Below are 18221 nucleotides of genomic sequence, written 5' to 3'. Positions count from 1 at the left end.
CTTGAAGGCCAGAAGAGGGCACCAGATCTCATTACAGATGGTGGTGAGTCACCATGTGGTTGCTGGGATTTTAACTCAGGACCTCTGGAAGAACAGCCAGTGTTTTTGTTTTTGTTTGCAAGGGGAAGGGGGGTGTTGAGACAGGGTTTCTCTGTGTAGTTTTGGAGCCTTTCCTGGAACTCACTCTGTAGTCCAGGCTGACCTTGAACTCACAGAGATCCGCCTGCCTCTACCTCCCGAGTGCTGGGATTAAAGGCGTGCGCCGCCGCCGCCGCCGCCGCCGCCGCCGCCGCCGCCGCCGCCGCCGCCACCACCACCACCACCCAGCTGCAGCCAGTGTTCTTAACCACTGAGCCATCTGTCCAGCCCGAGAGCTATGTTTTACTTAAGTTGTGTGAGATTCCTTCATCTTCCCCTTCACTGTTTGATTTATGGCAGACATTTTTCTATAGGCTAATCCATAATCTAAAAAGATTTTAGTCTCCCCTCCTGAAAGTATGGCCAGTATTTTCTTTCATCAGCTTGATACAGTATAAATTCTTATCCTAAGAGTGAAATGTTTCACTGAAGCTTACCCAGTGATTGGGCAAAACCAAAACTTATTATAAACCACAGTCATCCTAGGGTCCCCGCTGCTAGGTAGCCTCCCTGGATCTGTGGGTTGCAGTCTGATTGTCCTTTGCTTTATATCTAGTATCCACTTATGAGTGAGTACATACCATGTTTGTCCTTCTGAGTCTGGGTTACCTCTTGAGTGTACATCTTGATGAGTTTTGATTAGTATCTGCAGAAATACGAGTTGGTAGAGTAGATCAGTGGTGGAGTGCTTGCCCAGTATGCATGAAACCCTGGGTTCCATCCCCAGCATTACATAAACTAGGGAGAGGCGGGAAGACCAGTAGACCAAATTCACCCCTGACTATAGAGTTAAGAGGCCAGCCTGGGATACATAAGACCCTGCTCAAGCAAACACGCGCACTCGCGCGCACACACAGACACAGACACACACACAGACACACACACACACACACACCCTGTAGATCGTTGTAGATCAGAATAGAACAGTCCTGCCTCCCCAAAGCTTCCTTTCTCTCAAGTGGTCAAGCAGCGCCTAGGCAAGCTGGAATGACTAAGGGGACAGGGGACACAAGCCTTGCCACTGCGGCTCTTGCTGCACTTACTGACTCAGCCAGGCAGTTCAGAGGCAGCAGGCCCAGGTAGATCCAGGCAGTGGATTGCTTACAGCCGACAGAGGTGAGATCAGTTTTGTGGCCGCTCCTGGTGACCCTAGTTCCACGGAACAATGAAGAGGAACCGGGTAACTGCGATGGTCTGTCTTCAACTGAGACAGAACACTAAGCCACCAAGAAGCAGTTTTGTAGCTGCAGTGGCCCTCCAGGAAGGAACCCTGCACACAACTGAAACAAGGATGAGGACTGTTAAGTGGCATCGGGGTGTAGTCTCCTACAAAGTGGGGGGCTCTTTCTCCAGTCTGCTGTCCTCCTCTGGCCTGGGGGAGAATCACACTCTGCCAAGACTTGGGTTTGAGTATGGTCCAGCCTCACCCATGCCTAAATAACAAGTGCTCCATCCTAGCTGTCTCCTGTAGTGCCGTCCCCCGATGATCCCAACCCTCCGTGGGTCCAGCTAAGAATTATTTTCAGTATTTAGAAGGAGGATTATCTACAAGGTGTTGTGCCTTTGCTTGTATGTTTTGTTTTGAGACCAGGTCTTTCTACATAGTCCTGGCTGGCCCAGAACTCTATATAGACTAGGCTGGCCTCACACTCACTGAGATCCACCCGCCTCTGCCTCTGAGTGCTGGGATTAAAGGGGTTCATCACTGTCCACTGTAGTTTAACAGTGGACGGTAACCTTGGCGGATTGGAGCCAAGAGGCACCACAAAGCCACGGCATGCAACAGAGCTCCCGTTGGAGGTTTATTGGGGTGCGCAGAGGTGGCCTCTGAGTGAGAGCAGAAGGAAGGGAGAGAGGGGCAAGAAGGGCTTGCGTTTTATTGGGGGATCTAGCGCATGCGCACAGGGAGAGCGCTCTACTCAGTGGCTACAGTGGTCACAGTGTCACATGTTGGCTGCTGCTGCTGACATGTCCTGCTAGGTCCCCGAGGGCAGGCTGGTGTAAATGCCTGAAGGCTAACATTCCTTCCTTTGGTTTATTATAAAAGATGAGAAAAAATTAGGAAGGGGGATGGCGAGGCAGGGATGGGGGCATCGTGCCCTCTTAGACAGCTTCCGGCTGTCGGGGGTGTAGCTATCTCTGGGGTGCTGATATTCTCACCATCCAGGCATATTTGGTAGTCATGCACCTCCAGCTCTGTGGCTAAAGGTCGGCAGTCCTGTAACAATAGCTGGTTGATTGATTAGAGAATTTTGAATATGTCATTAGAGAAACATGGAGAAGAAATTGATATAGTCAGAACAAGGAGAAGGAGAGGGGTCAGGAAGGAAGCATCCACTTCCATATGAGGTTCTCAATCCAATAGAGTTGAGCATGGCTGCTGGATGATGCCTCATTCTTCTGGGACTGGGGACAAGGTGGCTGATCTCGGTGTCCTGTGAAACTTAAGGGAGCAGGGTCCTGTTGGGTTGATGTGTACAAAGGAAATTGCCTCGAGGTGGGGGAGTACAGGGCTTGAGGTGGGACAGGGGAAGCCAATGAGGGAGGCCCTCAAGCTTAGCGGCTGTCAGGGTTATGAGAATTACCTGGAAGGGGCCCTGCCGTTTAGGGGAAGGGTGAAGGACTTTGGTCTGGAGGAGATGGGCAGGGGTTGGTGCACTGCCAGGGTAGGGAGTGGTCAGCAAGGTTCCGTAGGAGGGAGCAGAGGGAACAGAGTCAGGGAGGGAGCAGGTGGCCAGGGAGAGGTGAGGGTTTGGGTGGAAGACTGGGCGTCAGAACTGTCTGTCTGTCTGTACATGAGCTCAAAGGGTGAGATGGAAAGGTTGCTTGGGGAGAGCCCGTATCCTGTGAAGGGCCAGCAGCAGGGACTTGGTCAAGGTGAAGTTCCTGACAGTTTGACAAGGGTGGTTTTTTTTTTTTTTTTTTTGGTTTTTCGAGACAGGGTTTCTCTGTGTAGCTTTGCGCCTTTCCTGGATCTCGCTCTGTAGACCAGGCTGGCCTCGAACTCACAGAGATCCGCCTGCCTCTGCCTCCCGAGTGCTCCACCACCGCCCGGCTGACAAGGGTGTTTTTTAAGGAGTGGTTAGTTCCTTCTATCTTTCCCGAGGACTAGGGATGGTATGGGATATGAAAATGCCAAGGAGTGCTGGGGGCTTTAGATCAGATTTGAGAAATCTGGGAGGGAAATTCAGGACCACTGTCCGACTGGAGGGAGGTGGGGGTTATAAATCAGGGAATGATCTCCTGTGGGAGGAGGTCAGAGACTGTCTGAGCCCTTATGTTGGTGGTGGGGAATGCGTCCCTCCACCCTGAGAATGTGTCCACCAAGACCAGGAGGTACCTAACTCGTTTGACTGTGGGCATGTGGGTAAAGTCAAGTTGCCAGCTCTGGGGAGAGAGCCTCTGCCCTGGTGGGAGGAAAAGGAGGACTGCGGTATGTGGAGTTGCGGTCTGACATTTGACAGATTTTACAAGAGGCAGTAATAGCCCTTAAGAAATGCACATCCTAGGGGCTGGAGAGATGGCTCAGTGGTTAAGAGCACTGGCTGCTCTTCCAGAGGACCCGGGTTCAAGTCCCAGCACCCACATGGTGGCTCAAAACGGTCTGTGGCTCCAGTGTCAGGGGACCTGACACCCTCACACAGACATGCATTCAGGCAAAACACCAATGTACATAAAATAAATAAATGATAACAAAAAAGAAATGCAAACCCTCAGGGTGGCTGCAGGTGGACCTTGACAAAGCTTGGCTGTTAGGTTGGAAGAGCTGGTGTAGGTAGATAGGACGGAATTTGTCAGGGATGTAGCTGAAGATGAACTATTGGTGCCTCTGCCTCCAACTCCCCAGGGATGGGATGACAGGTGTGTGCCACCACTCCCGGCCTGCTTGGCCTGCTGGAAGCTTTAGGCCAGGCTACCTCCTTTGACAGGTTCAGGATGACAGGTGTGTGCCACCACTTCCGGCCTGCTGGAAGCTTTAGGACAGGCTACCTCATTTGACAGGTTCAGGAGTTGTTCTCTGGGTACCACCTGTACATGATGCCTAAGTAACTAACTGTATCCTGTCGGGTAATTTTGTAACTATGGTCACGTTTAGGGCCATCTCATCTAAGGCTTTTGCCACAGTTATTTTTCTGGTTGAATGACGATCTCAATATAATATTTTGGGTGGTATCTGGGATCCATCTGATGACAGGATGCATACATAAATAATAACTAGTAAAAGGGCATATTCTCTCTTCCTGCTGCCTGCGGATCTGTATATAGAACTCTCAGCTCCTTCTCCAGCACCATGCCTGTCTGCCTGCATGCCTGCCATGCTCCCCGCCATGATGATAATGGACTAAACCTCTGAACTGTAAGCCAACCCCAATTAAATATATCCCCCCTTTTTTTTAAAAAAAAAGGGGGGGCATATTTATTTTCACAACTTCCAAGTGTTCATGGTGAGGAAGGTAGGCAGAGCTGTGTAGTTCATGGTATATTGGGCTGTGGTGCAGAAATAAGGACCTGAGGCCAGTGGCTCGACCTTTTCCTCCTCCTCCTCCTCCTCCTCCTTCTCTCTCTCTCTCTCTCTCTCTCTCTCTCTCTCTCTCTCTCTCTCTCTCTTTCGGGTGGTGGTGGTTTTGTGTTCCCCAAAATATTGTACACCCTAATAAACTTAAATAAACTTATCTGGGGTCAGAGACAGAACAGCCACTAGATACAAAGGCTAGAAAATGGTGGCACTCAAACCTTTAATCCTAGCACTCCAGAGGCAAAAATCCCTCTGGATCTCTGTGAGTTTAAGGCCACTTTGGAAACAGTCAGGCATGGTGACACATGCCTTTAATCCCGGGGAATGATGGTAGAAAGCAGAAAGGTATATAAGGCATGAGAATCAGAAACTAGAAGCATTTGGCCTTGTTAAGTATTTGGCCTGGTTAAGTATTCAGGCTTTTGAGCAGCAGTTCAGCTGAGACCCATTCTGGATGAGGACTCAGAGGCCTCCAGTCTGAGGAAACAAGACCAGCTGAGAAGTTGGCCAGACTCTCTAAGATTCCTGCTACACTTTCTTTCTTTCTTTTCTTTTCTTTTTTTCTGAGACAGGGTTTCATGTAGTGTGAACTCCTGATGCTCCTGCCTCCAGCTCCCAAGTGCTGGGATTATAGACGTGAGACACTACACCCAGCTTGGCTTTTTTTCTTGCTCTGGAGCCCTAGTTCATGGGATGGTGGTCCCCCCATTCAGGGTGGGTCTTCTCTCAGTCACTCTTCTTGGGAACACTGTCACCAATACGCCTAAGGTGTGCCTCACCAGTCTATCAGGTGACACAATCCGATCGAACTGACGGTGAAGACCAGCCATGACAGGATCCCAGGCTTCTCTGTGTCAGCCTGTCCACTGGGGACAAAGCTCAGGGGACTCCAGGAACAGCTTTGAAGAGGTCTTATAACTCAAGCTCATGCAAGCAAACTGATTTTCTTCCTCTGGATCAGTGAAGTGACCAAAAAGGCATTCAGGGTGTCCTTGCCTACCGGTGTCTTTAGTCTGGGCAAAGAATTCTGTGGCTTGTAATAACTGGTGTGTGTCACAGGCCATGAGTCATTTTTACTGGCCACTCGGTGCTAATGAAAGGACACAGTATCAACACTCACGTTGCCATTAGCTCTTGTATAAAGACAAGGGCCCTCCTCTTCCATATCTGCTGTCAGCCACCTGGCTAGGCCTGGAGAAGTTGCCCATTGAAGCCCTGGTAAGCATCACCCCAGAGACCCAGGCCTCTGACCTTGCCCTTTGTCTGTGAAGGAGGGGGGGGGGATGTACTGACGGTGTTGAGTCACGCAGCTCCTCGTCTCTTGGGAGCATGTACGACAGCGGGGAGGGTGTGGCTCTGGATGTCCCACCTGTCTGCCTGAAGGAAATGTCAACAGTGGCCGGCTCTTTGTCTTTCATTCCTCCCAGTGAGAACTGAAAAGTTGCCTCTATGGGTAGAATCCCATTTTACTCTAACGCTCTCTTGCCATGCAGCGGGGTCCCCGGTGGCCCTTCCGCTGGGTCTCCCCGGCACCAGCTGTATGCACACACCTTGGCTTGTATCATCTCTTGACTCTTGCCATGAGCGCAACTCTAAGAGATGTGTTGCCTCATACAAAACGGGTCCTCCCAGATTATCTGAAGAACACGCCAAGAAATCCTTTCCCTCGCCTGGGAAATGTGCAGTGTGATGGGGGGGGACTAATGTCATCGCTGAGCATCTGAGCTCACCATTCAGATTCTAGGCTGGGTCACGGTGGTCTGAACTGGTGGCCTCCCCCAGAATCAGACGGCAAGAACTCCTCTCACTGACCTGCGCTTAATCCCATCTGTGAAGACTTCCTGCAACAAGTCCTTGGTTTCTCTCTCTGTTTTTCTTTCACAGCCATGTTATGGCTGCAGCCAAGAGTGGCTTGGAGAATGGGGGTCAGCTGTTCAGCAACTGAGCGTGTCCCCTTCCTTCTCACTCAGTCCACACCCTCCTCTGCCTGGCACACGAGCCAGGCTTCTGCAGATTCACTGGAAACAGTAACATGTCTGTTCAGGGTCTCTCTCACTCCATCTTCTTTCTCACTCTTGGTAAGAGTGGATCTCAGAGCCAAGTGTGGTGGGGTACACCTTTAATCCTAGCACACAGGAAGCAGAGGCAGGTGCATCTCTATAAATTTAAAGCCAGCCTGGTCTACATATTGAGTTTTGCTACATAGTGAGATCCTGTCTAAAAAAAAGAAAGAAAGAAAGAAAAAAAGAAAAAATGTGAGTCAGTACTTTTCTTTCTTCTTTCTTTTTCTAGACAGGTTCTCTCTATGTAGAGCTAGCTCTCCTGGAACTCTACTCTCTGTAGATCACGCTGGTCTCAAACTCATAAAGATCTGTTTGCCTATGTCCATCCCTCAGCAGTGGCTCTCTGGACTCCCAGAACCCCAGCCCATTATTATTATTTGTTTTTGTTTTTTGAGACAGAGTCTCATGGTACCCAGGCTGGCCCCACACTCTCTATGTAGCAGAGGCTGGGCTTCAACTCACAGAGAACACACTCACCTCTGCCTCCCAAGTACAAGGCATTTGTATGTGATACAGATGATGGAGCCCAGGGCCTCGTGCATCCTACACAAGCACTCCATCAACTGACCTGCATGCCCCGCCTCCAGAGGCTTTCTTTGATCTCTTTGAAAACCGATGACAGACGTGACCACCATGCCTGACCAAGAAGGTGTGGTGTGGTGTCTGTGTCTGGTGGGGGTAGGGGGTGGGAGTGGGGGTTACGGGTATTTCACGGCCCTCATTACTGTCTTATAAGCAACTCCCAGTGTGTGTTGTGTGTGTTGTTTTTAGCCCCACGCTGCCTATCTTCCCGACCTCCCGTTTCTGAGGACTGTTTCAGGTGACTAGGGATTTCAGTGGGACTTGGGGGGCCTTGACCTTGCTCAGGCCCTCCTTCTGAGAGCCAAGCTCTTGTCTCAGAAAAGCATTTCTTCTTTGTGGGGACGTCTTACTTTACCTGTTTCCTCATCTGTAACCGTTTTCCCATCTCCTCCTGAACTCTCTGTGACTTGCTCACTTCCACAGCGACAGCTACTCTCTAATATTTATAATCCTGTGACTGTCACACCTCTGTTGCCGCTTTACATCAGCCCACTTTTTATCTCCATGGGATCCCAGAAAGCAGTGGTCTTTGGCATCTGGGAAGCTTTGAGAAAGCGGTGATCCTTTTCTAGGGAACAGCGCCTCCACCTGGCCAAAGCTTGTATATCATCCTGAGCTTCCAATCCTGTCAGCTCTACGCCATGTGGACTCTGCTTCCTCTTTTCACTGCCACCATAAGGACCCTGCCGATCTTCTCCAGAACCGGCTCCAGGCCTCCAGAGGAGCACACATGCCAAGATTACCTGATGGGCACAACTGGTTTTATTTTTCTGCCTGAGAGAGGAAATTGGGCAGGAAGAGGGACACGGAGCCTCCCTGGGTCTGCACCCTGCCAGCAGCCCTGTTGGGGGTGGTTGGAACGCAGGTCTTGGAGCCGTCCAACAATGACTGGGAGCTGCTGAGGAGGTATACTCTTGCGTGGACAGGCCACTGGCTTCAGCCAGGGACCCTCCGGGCCTCACCGATGCCGCTTGCGGATGCTCTGTAGCTCCTGGACGATGATACTGAAGCTAGGCCTCTGCCCAGGCTCATAGGCCCAACACTGCTCCATAAGCCTGAAGACTGCATCAGGGCACAGCTCTGGGCAAGGCAGGCGACCCCCTACGAGGACAGGTGCGATGCAGCAGCAAGTATAAGAAGGGACCAGATTGCTTCAGAGTCACCGCCCTTAGGGAACCAGTCTTGTCTAAGAACCCCAAGACAGAGGCCTAGGTTCTAACCTCTGACCCACCATGGATAAACAGGCCTGCCACCTGTGGCAGCTACAGTCTGTTCTTATTCTGCCCCAGTAGGGGGTTTGAGGAAGAAGCATTTGCCTGGAGCATCTCAGCCAGGAGCTTGGCCCCGAGGCACTACCATATATCTGTGGCCTTACCCTTTTCCACAAACTCCCGTGTCTGTTGATTGGTGAGGTTGGGATAGGGTGAGGCCCCCAGGCTGAAGGTCTCCCACAGCAAAATGCCGAAGCTCCACACATCACTCTCTGAGGAGTAGCGGCCTGCAAAGGAGGCAAGGCAGCATGGGGAGACCGTCCACATCCCGGGACCCAGAGTCCACCCACGCCCAGCCTTCAGCCTGGCAGTCCAGGACGGGTGAGAGCCGGGTACCATAGTTAAGGGCCTCAGGGGCAGTCCACTTAACAGGGACTTGTCTGAGACCCCCTGAGGCTGCATAGATTCCGTCAGCTTCTTCTCGGGACATCCCAAAGTCACTGATCTTCAGGACGTTCTTCTCTGTCACCAGGCAGTTCCGAGCAGCCAGATCCCTGGGGGAAGCAGGGAAGAAGTTGGTCTCCTTCAAGCCAATGTTCGCCCAGCTGGGTCAAACACTCTAGACAGTGAACGACAGCTGCTCCTCGGGGTTTAGGAAGCGGTTCAGTAAAGTGCCCGCTGTGCAAACATAGGACCTGAGTTCAGATCCCCAGCTCTCACAGAAAAAGTTGGCAATGCCTGTCTGTTATCCCCACTGGGGCGTTAGAAAGAAGTGGATCCCTGAAGCTCACTGGCTAGCCAGATTCACCAAATCCATGAGCTCCGGATTCAGTGCGACACTCTGTCTCCAAAACTAAAGTGGTAAAAATTAAGACGCCTAACACTGATCTCTGGCCTCCACACCCATGGGCATACATGCAGCATATGCACCCCCCCACACACACACACACACAAACAGACACAGTATAACTCTCAAACACAAGGCACTAGAGACCAGTTCAGGCTGGGAGCTGATGCCTGGTGGCCACCACGCCACGGTCTGCCGGGGCTTGCGGCCCCGCTTACCGGTGGATGCAGCACTTGCTTTCCAAGTACTCCATGCCTGCAGCTGCGTCCCCGACCATCTGCAGCAGAGTCTTCACCCGCAAGCGGGCTCCCTCTGTCCGCAGGAAGGTGAGAAAGTCGCCCCCTGGAGATGAAGGTAGCCTTGAGTCTGGTGGGAGCCACCGGGCAAGCGGAGCCCCCACCCTGGAGACCAGACCTCTACTCACTCACCTTGCACCAGCTCCATGACAATGTAGATGGGCTGTTTCTGGGTGCAGACCCCGATGAGACGCACAATGTTGGGATGGCTGTACTGTTTCAGGATCCTGTGGAACAGCGCTGCTAAGGCTGTGTGTGATCTGTGCCCACAGCCTTCTGCACCTGCCTCTAACCCCCCCCCCCACCTCAAGAAAAGCATGGCCTTGAATGCCAGCAGCCCTGGGCACGTGACTGCAGGGGGGCTCCTGGTCAGTACCTCTTTGCATTATGAGTGCTACTCAGGTCTGAGAGAACTTGGAGGATTAAATGCCAGGCCGTGCACAGAGAAACCCTCTCGTACAAGGAAACTTAAGTCATGCTTATTTTTTTTTTTAAAGATTTATTTATTATGTGTACAGTGTTCTGCCTATATGCCAGAAGAGGGCACCAGATCAAATTATAGATGGTTTTGAGCAATCATGTGGAATTGAACTCAGGACCTCTGGAAGAGCAGCCAGTGCTCTTAACCTCTGAGCCATCTCTCCAGCCCCTAGTTATATTTATTTTATCACCCACCTCGCTTCTTGAAGAAACTTGGCCTTGAGGTCAGGTGGGAGCGTCTCTCGACAAGACTTCACAGCCACTGGGGTGTTGTCTGCTCGAAGGCGCCCACTAAACACTTCTCCGAAGTTCCCCTGAAATCGTCCTGGGCTCATAGCACACCTTCCTGGTACTGCTGACCTTTCTCACCTCAAGGTGACAACCCATCTTGTCCCCACTGTTCATGCCGACTTGTCACCCTAGCTCTCTAGGAATTCTCCCCCTAGCGGGGGACACAAAAGTTACCTGTGCCACCTTCTCTGAGAAGTGACATGGGAAATCCAGAAATCACTTCCCTTTGGGTTGGAAAAGCATTCTGATTGGGAAGTGACGGGTATTTTACGTTAACAGAGGTGCTTGGTGAGAAGCCCTTGAGTGGGCAAGAGCTGGGGGTGGGGTGCCGGCTTCTGGGGGCCTAGTTGTTCGCTGTTTTCTGAGGAAGGAACCAGGAGTCCCACTGAGTCAAGGAGACCCTCTAGGACTCTGGAGGTGAAACCCAAGGGGGGACTTGGTGAGGGGTCTGGACGAAGCTGGTGAGGAGGTAACAGGTAGATCCCAGATGGCTGGAGAACCCCAGGGTGGCGGGGCTACCTACCCTTCCAATCTGCTCGCCCAACACCAGGTCCTCGTGCTTCAGCACCCACTTGTCCTGAGAAGAGAAGCTGGGAGTCGGCCAACAGGATGGGCCCCGTGAAGGCCTGAATAGCTCTCCTGCTGACGCTACGTCTGTCTAGGATCAGTGCATCACATTGGCTGGTAGGGCTGGTCCTATCAGGACACACTCAGATAATCTGGGGAATCAGGCTTATATATATGGCCCGCACGGGTGGGAAGACATCCCGAACTGAGGCTGATCACCTTGTGGGGTCATGCTCACTTCACGCGCTCGCTCTGAATATAGACTGGGTGGGAGTTGGGGCTGACCGGTGAGGTCCAAACCCCACAGGGGCCAGGCTGGCCACGGGCTCACCTTGGGCACCGCCCTGTACAGGACAGCACCGCTCCTCTTTGTAAGGGGCTGCTGGGAGGACAGCAGGTGGTCGATGAGCAAAGGGATGCTGGGAAAGCCATCTCCTTCCAGCCGGTACATGTTCTGTGAGGCAGGGGTGGGGCGTGGGGGGAGGACATGAGGTCAGCAGCTTCCTTTGGTAAGGAGGCCTGAGCCCTGGGGGAGGACAGGGAAAGCACAGGAGGGACGGGGACTCTCTAGGACACACAGTAGGGGCAGTGGAGTGGGGTACATGGCACCCCGCTATCTTCCTTCTCTGTGGCTCCTCCCGACAGAGTTGGAGAAGAGGCACCTAAGACGCAGCAGCGTTATTCCCTACTCTCGCAAAGTTGTCTAGGTCCTTTCCCTGGAGAGGGGAAGGAGAAGGGGGGGCAGGGTCCAGCAGGCTCAGGGTCCCGGCGCCACTCACGTCTGAGGACTGGATGATGAAGTGCCGGGGCTGGCCGTCCCACAGCACCGAGAGCACATACTCCTGCTTGCCCTGGCTCTCGCGAACCAGGAAGTCCCCGGAATGCGTTAGCAGCTCAGCCACCTCTGCCCGCGGGACGGCCCCGTGGTACCACAGCTGCTCATAGAGGGGCTTCTGCACCTCGGGGACGAGCTGCAGTGGCGGAGGGATCTAGAAGGAACATGCAGGCGTCCCTGGGCTGGCTCATAGTGGGAGAAGAAGGATCTAGAAGGAGCATGCAGGCGTCCCTGGGCTGGCTCATAGGGGGAGAACACTGGGCTAGTGGTGGGTCTCTCTGTCTGATACGCTCTCCTCCTTACAGCTATCCCTGTGACACCAGAGAGGCCTGGAGTTCAAGCTCACTCTGGGCACAACTGGGATGGGAAGCCCAGGCTAGTGGACCCCAACCACGGTAGTTACTTCTCTCCTCCTCACCGGAGGCCTCCCCGTCACCCCCAGACATTGCAGACAGAGCAATGGAGCAGCCAGCGCTGCAGGGCCCTGCCGCTGATAAGGGTGGTGAGGAGAGGACACGGGGACTGGCAGGGCTCGGAGGTACCTGCAGCCTGGAACCCCAAGGAAGAAAAGGATGCTCCCGTCCCCCCTCCCCCTGCCCCATGAAAGCAGTTTATGGGCAGGTCCTTCCATTTAGGGCGTGGAAGTCTGCGGAGCGTGTCTGAGACTCCTGGCCTGGCCTGACTAGATGGGCAGAGGCGGAGGCCCAGCCTTCGTACTACTCACAGAGAACTTGGGGCGGAAGATTCCAGAGAAGTGGCTTTTAAGGATCTCCAGTGTGGGTGTCCTTCCCCCCTCTCGCTCCTGCTCCTGAGGCCAGGGACAGACGTCAGCGGGTGGCCAGGCTTAGGGAGGGGGAGGGTAAAAATGAGGCGCACAGCCCCCGCAGGTAGGCTGGCAAGGGAGGGCACGGTGGCGGCCGGGCATCTCACCGCGGAGGAGGTGGAATGGCGGTCGTCCTGGAGGAGCGGTACGGCCGGAGGCTCGCCGGTGCCTAGCTGCTCCATCTTCCTCTGCAGCAGCTCCTGCTGGGCCTGAAGCTTGTCTTGGCTGCACAGCGCTACCTGTAACCCCTGTATTGCCTCTTGCAGCACCTGCCTCTTGCCCAGAAGCTGCACCCTGCAGGCAGGAGCAGGACGAGAGAAACTCAGTCTGAAGTTTTCCCCCCCACACGGTGGAGGGGAGCCAGGAGGCTGCTGCAGGTGGGGTCTGCTCACCGCTCCCGGGGGTGGGTGTTCTGCTCCTCGGTTCTCAGCTGGCTCTGTAGCTGACTGACCATCTCCTGCCGGCTCAGCACCTCCCTGGTGGCCGCAGCCAGTTCATCCGTCACGGAGGTCAGCCTGCACCCAAGGACAGGAGCGTGAAAGCTGTGGCCCCCCCTCCCGCCGCCACATGCCCCCCAACAAAGCCAACCTAGCCTGGCCACCCAGCTAAGGGTTCCCTGCCCACATCCACACACGTGTGCTGCACGCTCTCCAACGTCAGCTCATTCAGCTGCAGCTCTCCAGGTTCCAACTGTTCACCCTCTTCAAGAAGTGACTCATCGAAAGTGACACACGGTGGGACGTCAGGGGTGGACCTGTGGGTGGACAAGGCCCCTCAGCGACTAGGTCAGAAGTCCTGGTGCCCAGGAGGTTCGGGGATAAGGGCTGGCTTACCCGTACTGTCGAAGGAAGCCTAGGTACTCAAACTCGGGCTGGATGCGGGCGGCGGCCGCAGCCAGCTCCTGGTGAATGGATGCCACGTCGTCCTGCACCAGACTGCTAATCTCCAGGTACTCCTGCAGGATGTCCTTCCTGCACCCCCCACCCCCCAGAACCATCGAGTCAGAGGGCAACTCAGCCTACGGCACGTGTTCAGCAGCAATGCTAGGTTGGATGACACCCCCCCCAGCCCCGCCACCCCCACACCACACACCACACAGCCTCTGCTCATTTGCAAGTGAAATGACCTCAGGCAAATCATTTAAGGCCTCCTCGGCCTTCTGCTTCCTGGTAAGATTATAGGCACACAGGCCGTGAAAACACCGCTCCACTGAGGTGGATTCTGTGGGCAGTGCCTGGCACCCAGGAAGTACTTGGGAATTAGGTCCCCAATAAATACATAAGGCGTTGATGTGCTGCTGACCCCAAGTCTGTATCTCCAGGCCTATCTCTGCACCCCCCACCCCACCCCACCCCACCCCGCCCCGGCCAGTTCCAGTTCCAGTCTTATGTTTTACTGTTGGTTAGGATGGAATGGGGCTATGGGCTTACAGGATGCCCGCCATCTCCTCATGCAAGTCCTGCAGCGACTGCAGCAGACCGGGCAGCATGAATTGGTGGTAGTGCTGATGGTGCAGCTGGGCCGCCCTCACGCCCAGGACATAGCGGTTGTGGTGGGCAAAGAGCTTCCACAGGCTGCGCACATACTTGTCTTTGGCCTTGTCTCGATCCTTGTCTGTAAGAGGTGTGTGTGTTGGGGGGGGGCATGTGCACGCACGCCCAGGGGGTTGGTATTCCAGAGGCCCAAGCAGCAGCTCCCTCACCCCTCCCCGGGCACCAGCAGACAGGTCTACTGGTCTGGGTTTTCTCCCTGCCAGGAAGGAAAGACCCCAAACCTTTGCTGGCTTCCTGGTACTTGCGCCTGGCCTGGGCACTATCGCGAACCAGGGTCCGGTACTGGCTCTTTAGCTTTTCAATGTCCTGGCTGTGGGTCTGGAAGAAAAGGAGGTCAGTGTGGGAGGCAGATCCTTGAGTCCTGGGAGTCCTAGCTGAGATACAGCCTTGGAAGGGTTCTGCTATCCAGGCTGTCAGGTTGGCCAAACTCATCCTTCTGGAGACTTCTGGGGAAGCTGGCCCTTTAGGCTAGAGTCAGAGGAGCTGAGTTAGAGACATGCTGCTGAAGGGACCAGGGAGGAATTTGGGACAGGCTCCAACTTCCTGGTGGCAGGTAGAGTTGGCCTCAGGTATGTGTATTCACATGACTCCATAATCAAAAGTGCCAGGCTTGGCTTTCTATTGTGTTGTTATCATATTGAAATTCTTTTCCTTTTCCTGATTTTTTTTTTTGAGGTAGGGTCTCACTCTAGTCCAGGGTTACCCAGAACTCACTCTGTAGCCCAGGCTGGCCTCAAACTCTGGAGTGCTGGGATTACAGATGTGAGCCACGACACTCAACTTCATATTGAATTATTATTCTCTTAAAGATTTGTTTTGTGTTATTTATGTGTGTATGTGTGCAGGAAGGCCCGCCCACCAAAGCCAGAGGGGGCTGTAGATTCCTGGGACTAAAGTGACAGGTGCTTGTGAGCTTTGGCTGATGGAGGTGCTGGGATCCGAACTCTGATCCTCTGAGTGAGCAGTAAGCACCCCTCACCACTAAGCTATCTCTCCAGCTCTTGAGAAACTACGCTTAGGTGCATGTATGTATGTGTGAAGGTATACATATGCTATAGCGCACATATAGAAGTGTGTGTGTGTGGGGGGGGTAACTTGCAAGGGCTGGTTCTCTTCTTAACCCTGTGGATTCCGGGCACCAAACTCGGGCTGACAGTCTTGGCAGCAAGTACCTTCACATGCTGAGCCATCTCACGCACCCTTAGTTTCGTTTTTTGTTTCTTGCTCTATAGCCCAGGATAACCCTCAATCTTGCCTCTGTTGCCTGAGTGCAAGGGTTACAGGCCACTACACCTGGCTTGTCCAGCTCTGCAACTTCCAGCATTTGTATTTTGCATGGCGTCCTGCACAGCATGTTCTTGGTAAACAGGAACACTAGGTGGCGGCCACAGACTGGAGTTCTCATCCCAGTTCTCTTGCTTGGGCGCTGGGACATAGTGTGCAAGCTTCATTTTGCTTCTAGGAACCTCAATTTCTCCAACTGCAATTCCTAGGCTTGGCCAGTGTTAGAGGGCCAGCTAGTAAATATTTCGGGCATGTAGGCCATAGAGTCTCTGCAGAAATTACTCCATTCTGTCACTGAAACAGAGGCCTAAGTGATGGGGGGGCGCATGAGCATGGCTGTGCTCCCGCAAATGGGCAGACCCTTGAATTGGAAGGGAGTTAGAAAGGAAGGTGGGCCACAAGGGGGCGCTGTGGGTCCACGGTAAGACCTAGCTCTGGGGCCATGAAAGGGGTGTGGTGCCGGGAGGCTGAGCAGTGAATGGGAGACAAAGCCCCTGCACATACCCCCCAGCCCAGAGCTGAAGAGCCGCTGGAGTTCAGACCTAGGCAGGACTCTGCCTCCGGAGCCCTGACTTGGCCACCCCAAGTCCCTCACCCCTGAGCTGCACTGATTTGAGCTCCTCTGAGGCAAGGGCTAGCCTCATCCCTTCCGGACTTCAGCACTCTGCTCAGGCACAGACAATGCAGGGACAGGCCCTGCAGCAGGTTAGCCTCAGCTGGGGGGAGAAAAAGAGGAAGGTTCGGCAGGGCCAGGCCGGCCATCGTGGAGCCAGGCCTGTGGTCAGTGACTTCTGCTTCTCTAGGCATCCTTGTGCAACTCCTTGTTGCGACAGCGTCCTCCTCGTGGGCACACCTACCTTGGTGAGCTCCTGCTGCAGCTGCAGCCACTGCTCGTTGTAGGTTTTCCGCAGGTGCTGCCGCTCCCGGATCAGCACGCTCAGCTTGCTCAAGGGCCCCGAGTTCAGGTCTTCCGCGTGTTGCCTCAACACCCGGCTCAGGTTCTCCGTCTGGCTTGTTATCTCTGCCCAGGACTGCGACACATTGTGGGATGGGGAAGCAGGAAGAACATGACAAGGGCACTCAAGCCTGGACTCGCCACGTCTCCAACCCCACCGCTAAGGCTTTGGGGAGAAGGTGGGGGTGAGTGGAAGCTCACCTGGCTGACATGGCTGTCGGGGCCGCTGCTCCAGCTCTGGCCCCCGCTGTCCTGCAGAGACATGTGGTGCAGCAGTCCCGCATACTCCCGGTCACTCTTGACCCTCTGGGCCATCCACTTCCTCATGCCCTCCAGTAATCGAAGCTCAGCTTCCTGCATCTGCTGCACTGCCCCGTGGCCCTGGGGGCTGCACAGCTCTGAAGAGAAGCCCATAATGGTGTCCTGGGGACAGAGACCGGGTCATTTAGTGGAGACCAAGCAGCAGCTGGAGACGGAGGGGCCGGGAAAAGAGGCCAAGGGCTAGTAAGGTCAAGGAGGGCTACAGGCAGGCCATGGGTGGGGTCCTGCCCAGCAGAAAACCCAGGAGGTACAGACGGCAGCCTGGGCTGCGGCCGGCCCTCGCTGCTTCCTGTGCGCCAGGCCAGGTCCCGGAGCCAGTGGTCCCTCTTCCAGGAACCAGACTGGAGATCCGTACTAGGGTCCGTCACCCACACTATTCCCGGATGTTTCCGGATCCTGCACCAGGGTCGTTAACAATGCTAAGTTTGCCGCACAGCAGGGGCAGGGAGCCACTGAAGGAATCCTGTCACTGGGCTCTCCTGCCCTTCCCAAGCTCCTAGCCCCACCCCAACAGGTTTCAGGCTCCCAGAACATCTGCCTGGCCCCTTTCCGGTGCCCACCCACTGCCACCCCCTGCCCATGCCCCACGTAACCTCCTGGACCTTGAAGGTGGAGTTACCTTTCGGGGGCAGCTGCTCCCGGGGCAGGCGGCAGTGGACCAGCTCAGGCCCAGAACCCAGGCAGCCCAGTTCCTGATTGCCGCTTCCTCCTCCGGGGTTTCAGTTGCCCCAGACCCCGGGGCGGGTCCACTACAGGGAAGGGGCGGGCTGGAGCCCACAGGCCCCCCTGCTCCCCACTCTGCATGCCCTGGGCTACAGCCTACAGAGGCAGCTCAGCCACGGAAACGGAAGGGAGGAGGAGGCCGGCAAAGAATGGTCATGCCTGTGCACCAGGCACTCCCAAGGGCCCCCGCGATGACGTTCCGTGAACACCGGGAAAGAACCCAAAATGTGGGAGCGCACTGCAGGCGAGGCCCCAGGCAAGGAGCTGGGCCCAGTGGCACCCAGGGTGCACAGAGTCTGGGGACAAATAGGAGTCCGGCCAGAATGCTAAGGTGTCAGGGGGTCGGACACAGGAGAGGAAGGAAGCCTAGTCCGGTCCCTTGTCTGGATTCCCTGAGCGCAGCTCAGGCGCCAGCCTCTATTTGAATATAAAATTTCCAAATGAAAACCCTAAGCAGAGGCCTGCTTCTCACGCTCGGGTTCTAGCAGCACCATTTTATCTCTGTACTCAGGTAGGGCTTTCAGTCATAATGGAAGGCTGGGCCAGCACAGGGTAGGACCGGTGAGAAATGTGCATGTTCCCAAGGGGGACTCAGGGGCCACCAACTATGTAGTTCTAGTGTGCTCTTTCTCTCTCTCTCCGCCCCTCCCCCCTTTTAAGTCTCTCTCTCTCTCTCTCTCTCTCTCTCTCTCTCTCTCTCTCTCTCTCTAGACCTGGACCAGGCTGGCTTCAAACT

The 18221-nt window shown here is 54.5% G+C and overlaps 1 protein-coding gene across 3 annotated transcripts; it reads right to left on the bottom strand.

Moving 5' to 3' along the window:
* Positions 1–7763: 7763 nt before the first annotated feature.
* Positions 7764–17604, bottom strand: Fes (FES proto-oncogene, tyrosine kinase). Of its 3 annotated transcripts, none has more exons than XM_037197979.1 (19): positions 17382–17604; positions 16643–16864; positions 16344–16517; positions 14424–14520; positions 14080–14263; positions 13483–13620; positions 13284–13403; positions 13042–13164; positions 12757–12943; positions 12551–12628; positions 11771–11980; positions 11323–11445; positions 10948–11001; positions 10329–10447; positions 9786–9880; positions 9576–9699; positions 8907–9064; positions 8675–8797; positions 7764–8290 (listed from the first exon to the last, which is right to left on the bottom strand). In XM_037197979.1, exons 2-19 carry the CDS (start codon positions 16853–16855, stop codon positions 7779–7781), a joined length of 2832 nt encoding a protein of 943 aa, XP_037053874.1. In that variant the 5' UTR covers positions 16856–16864; positions 17382–17604; the 3' UTR covers positions 7764–7778. The 3 variants fall into 3 exon arrangements, with proteins under 3 accessions (XP_037053874.1, XP_037053872.1, XP_028729594.1); XM_037197977.1 differs by having other exon boundaries at positions 12551–12634; positions 17382–17603; XM_028873761.2 differs by having other exon boundaries at positions 8047–8400; positions 12551–12634; positions 17382–17599.
* Between the last annotated feature and the right edge of the window lie 617 nt (positions 17605–18221).

Source organism: Peromyscus leucopus, chromosome 1, assembly GCF_004664715.2.
Source record: "Peromyscus leucopus breed LL Stock chromosome 1, UCI_PerLeu_2.1, whole genome shotgun sequence".
In the NCBI taxonomy this organism is placed as follows: domain Eukaryota; kingdom Metazoa; phylum Chordata; class Mammalia; order Rodentia; family Cricetidae; genus Peromyscus; species Peromyscus leucopus.
This window is presented reverse-complemented; position numbering and strand designations above follow the sequence as displayed.

Bases quoted from the DNA above. Each gene is read 5' to 3' on its own strand.
- Fes (XM_037197977.1), bottom strand. From the start codon at position 16,855: ATGGGCTTCTCTTCAGAGCTGTGCAGCCCCCAGGGCCACGGGGCAGTG. The intron at 13,165-13,283 runs GTGTGTGGATGT...CCTTGGGTGCAG, and splicing joins TTGGAGAGCGTGCAGCACAC to GCTGACCTCCGTGACGGATG. The intron at 11,981-12,550 runs GTGAGTAGTACG...TGTTCCTTCTAG, and splicing joins TCTTCCGCCCCAAGTTCTCT to ATCCCTCCGCCACTGCAGCT.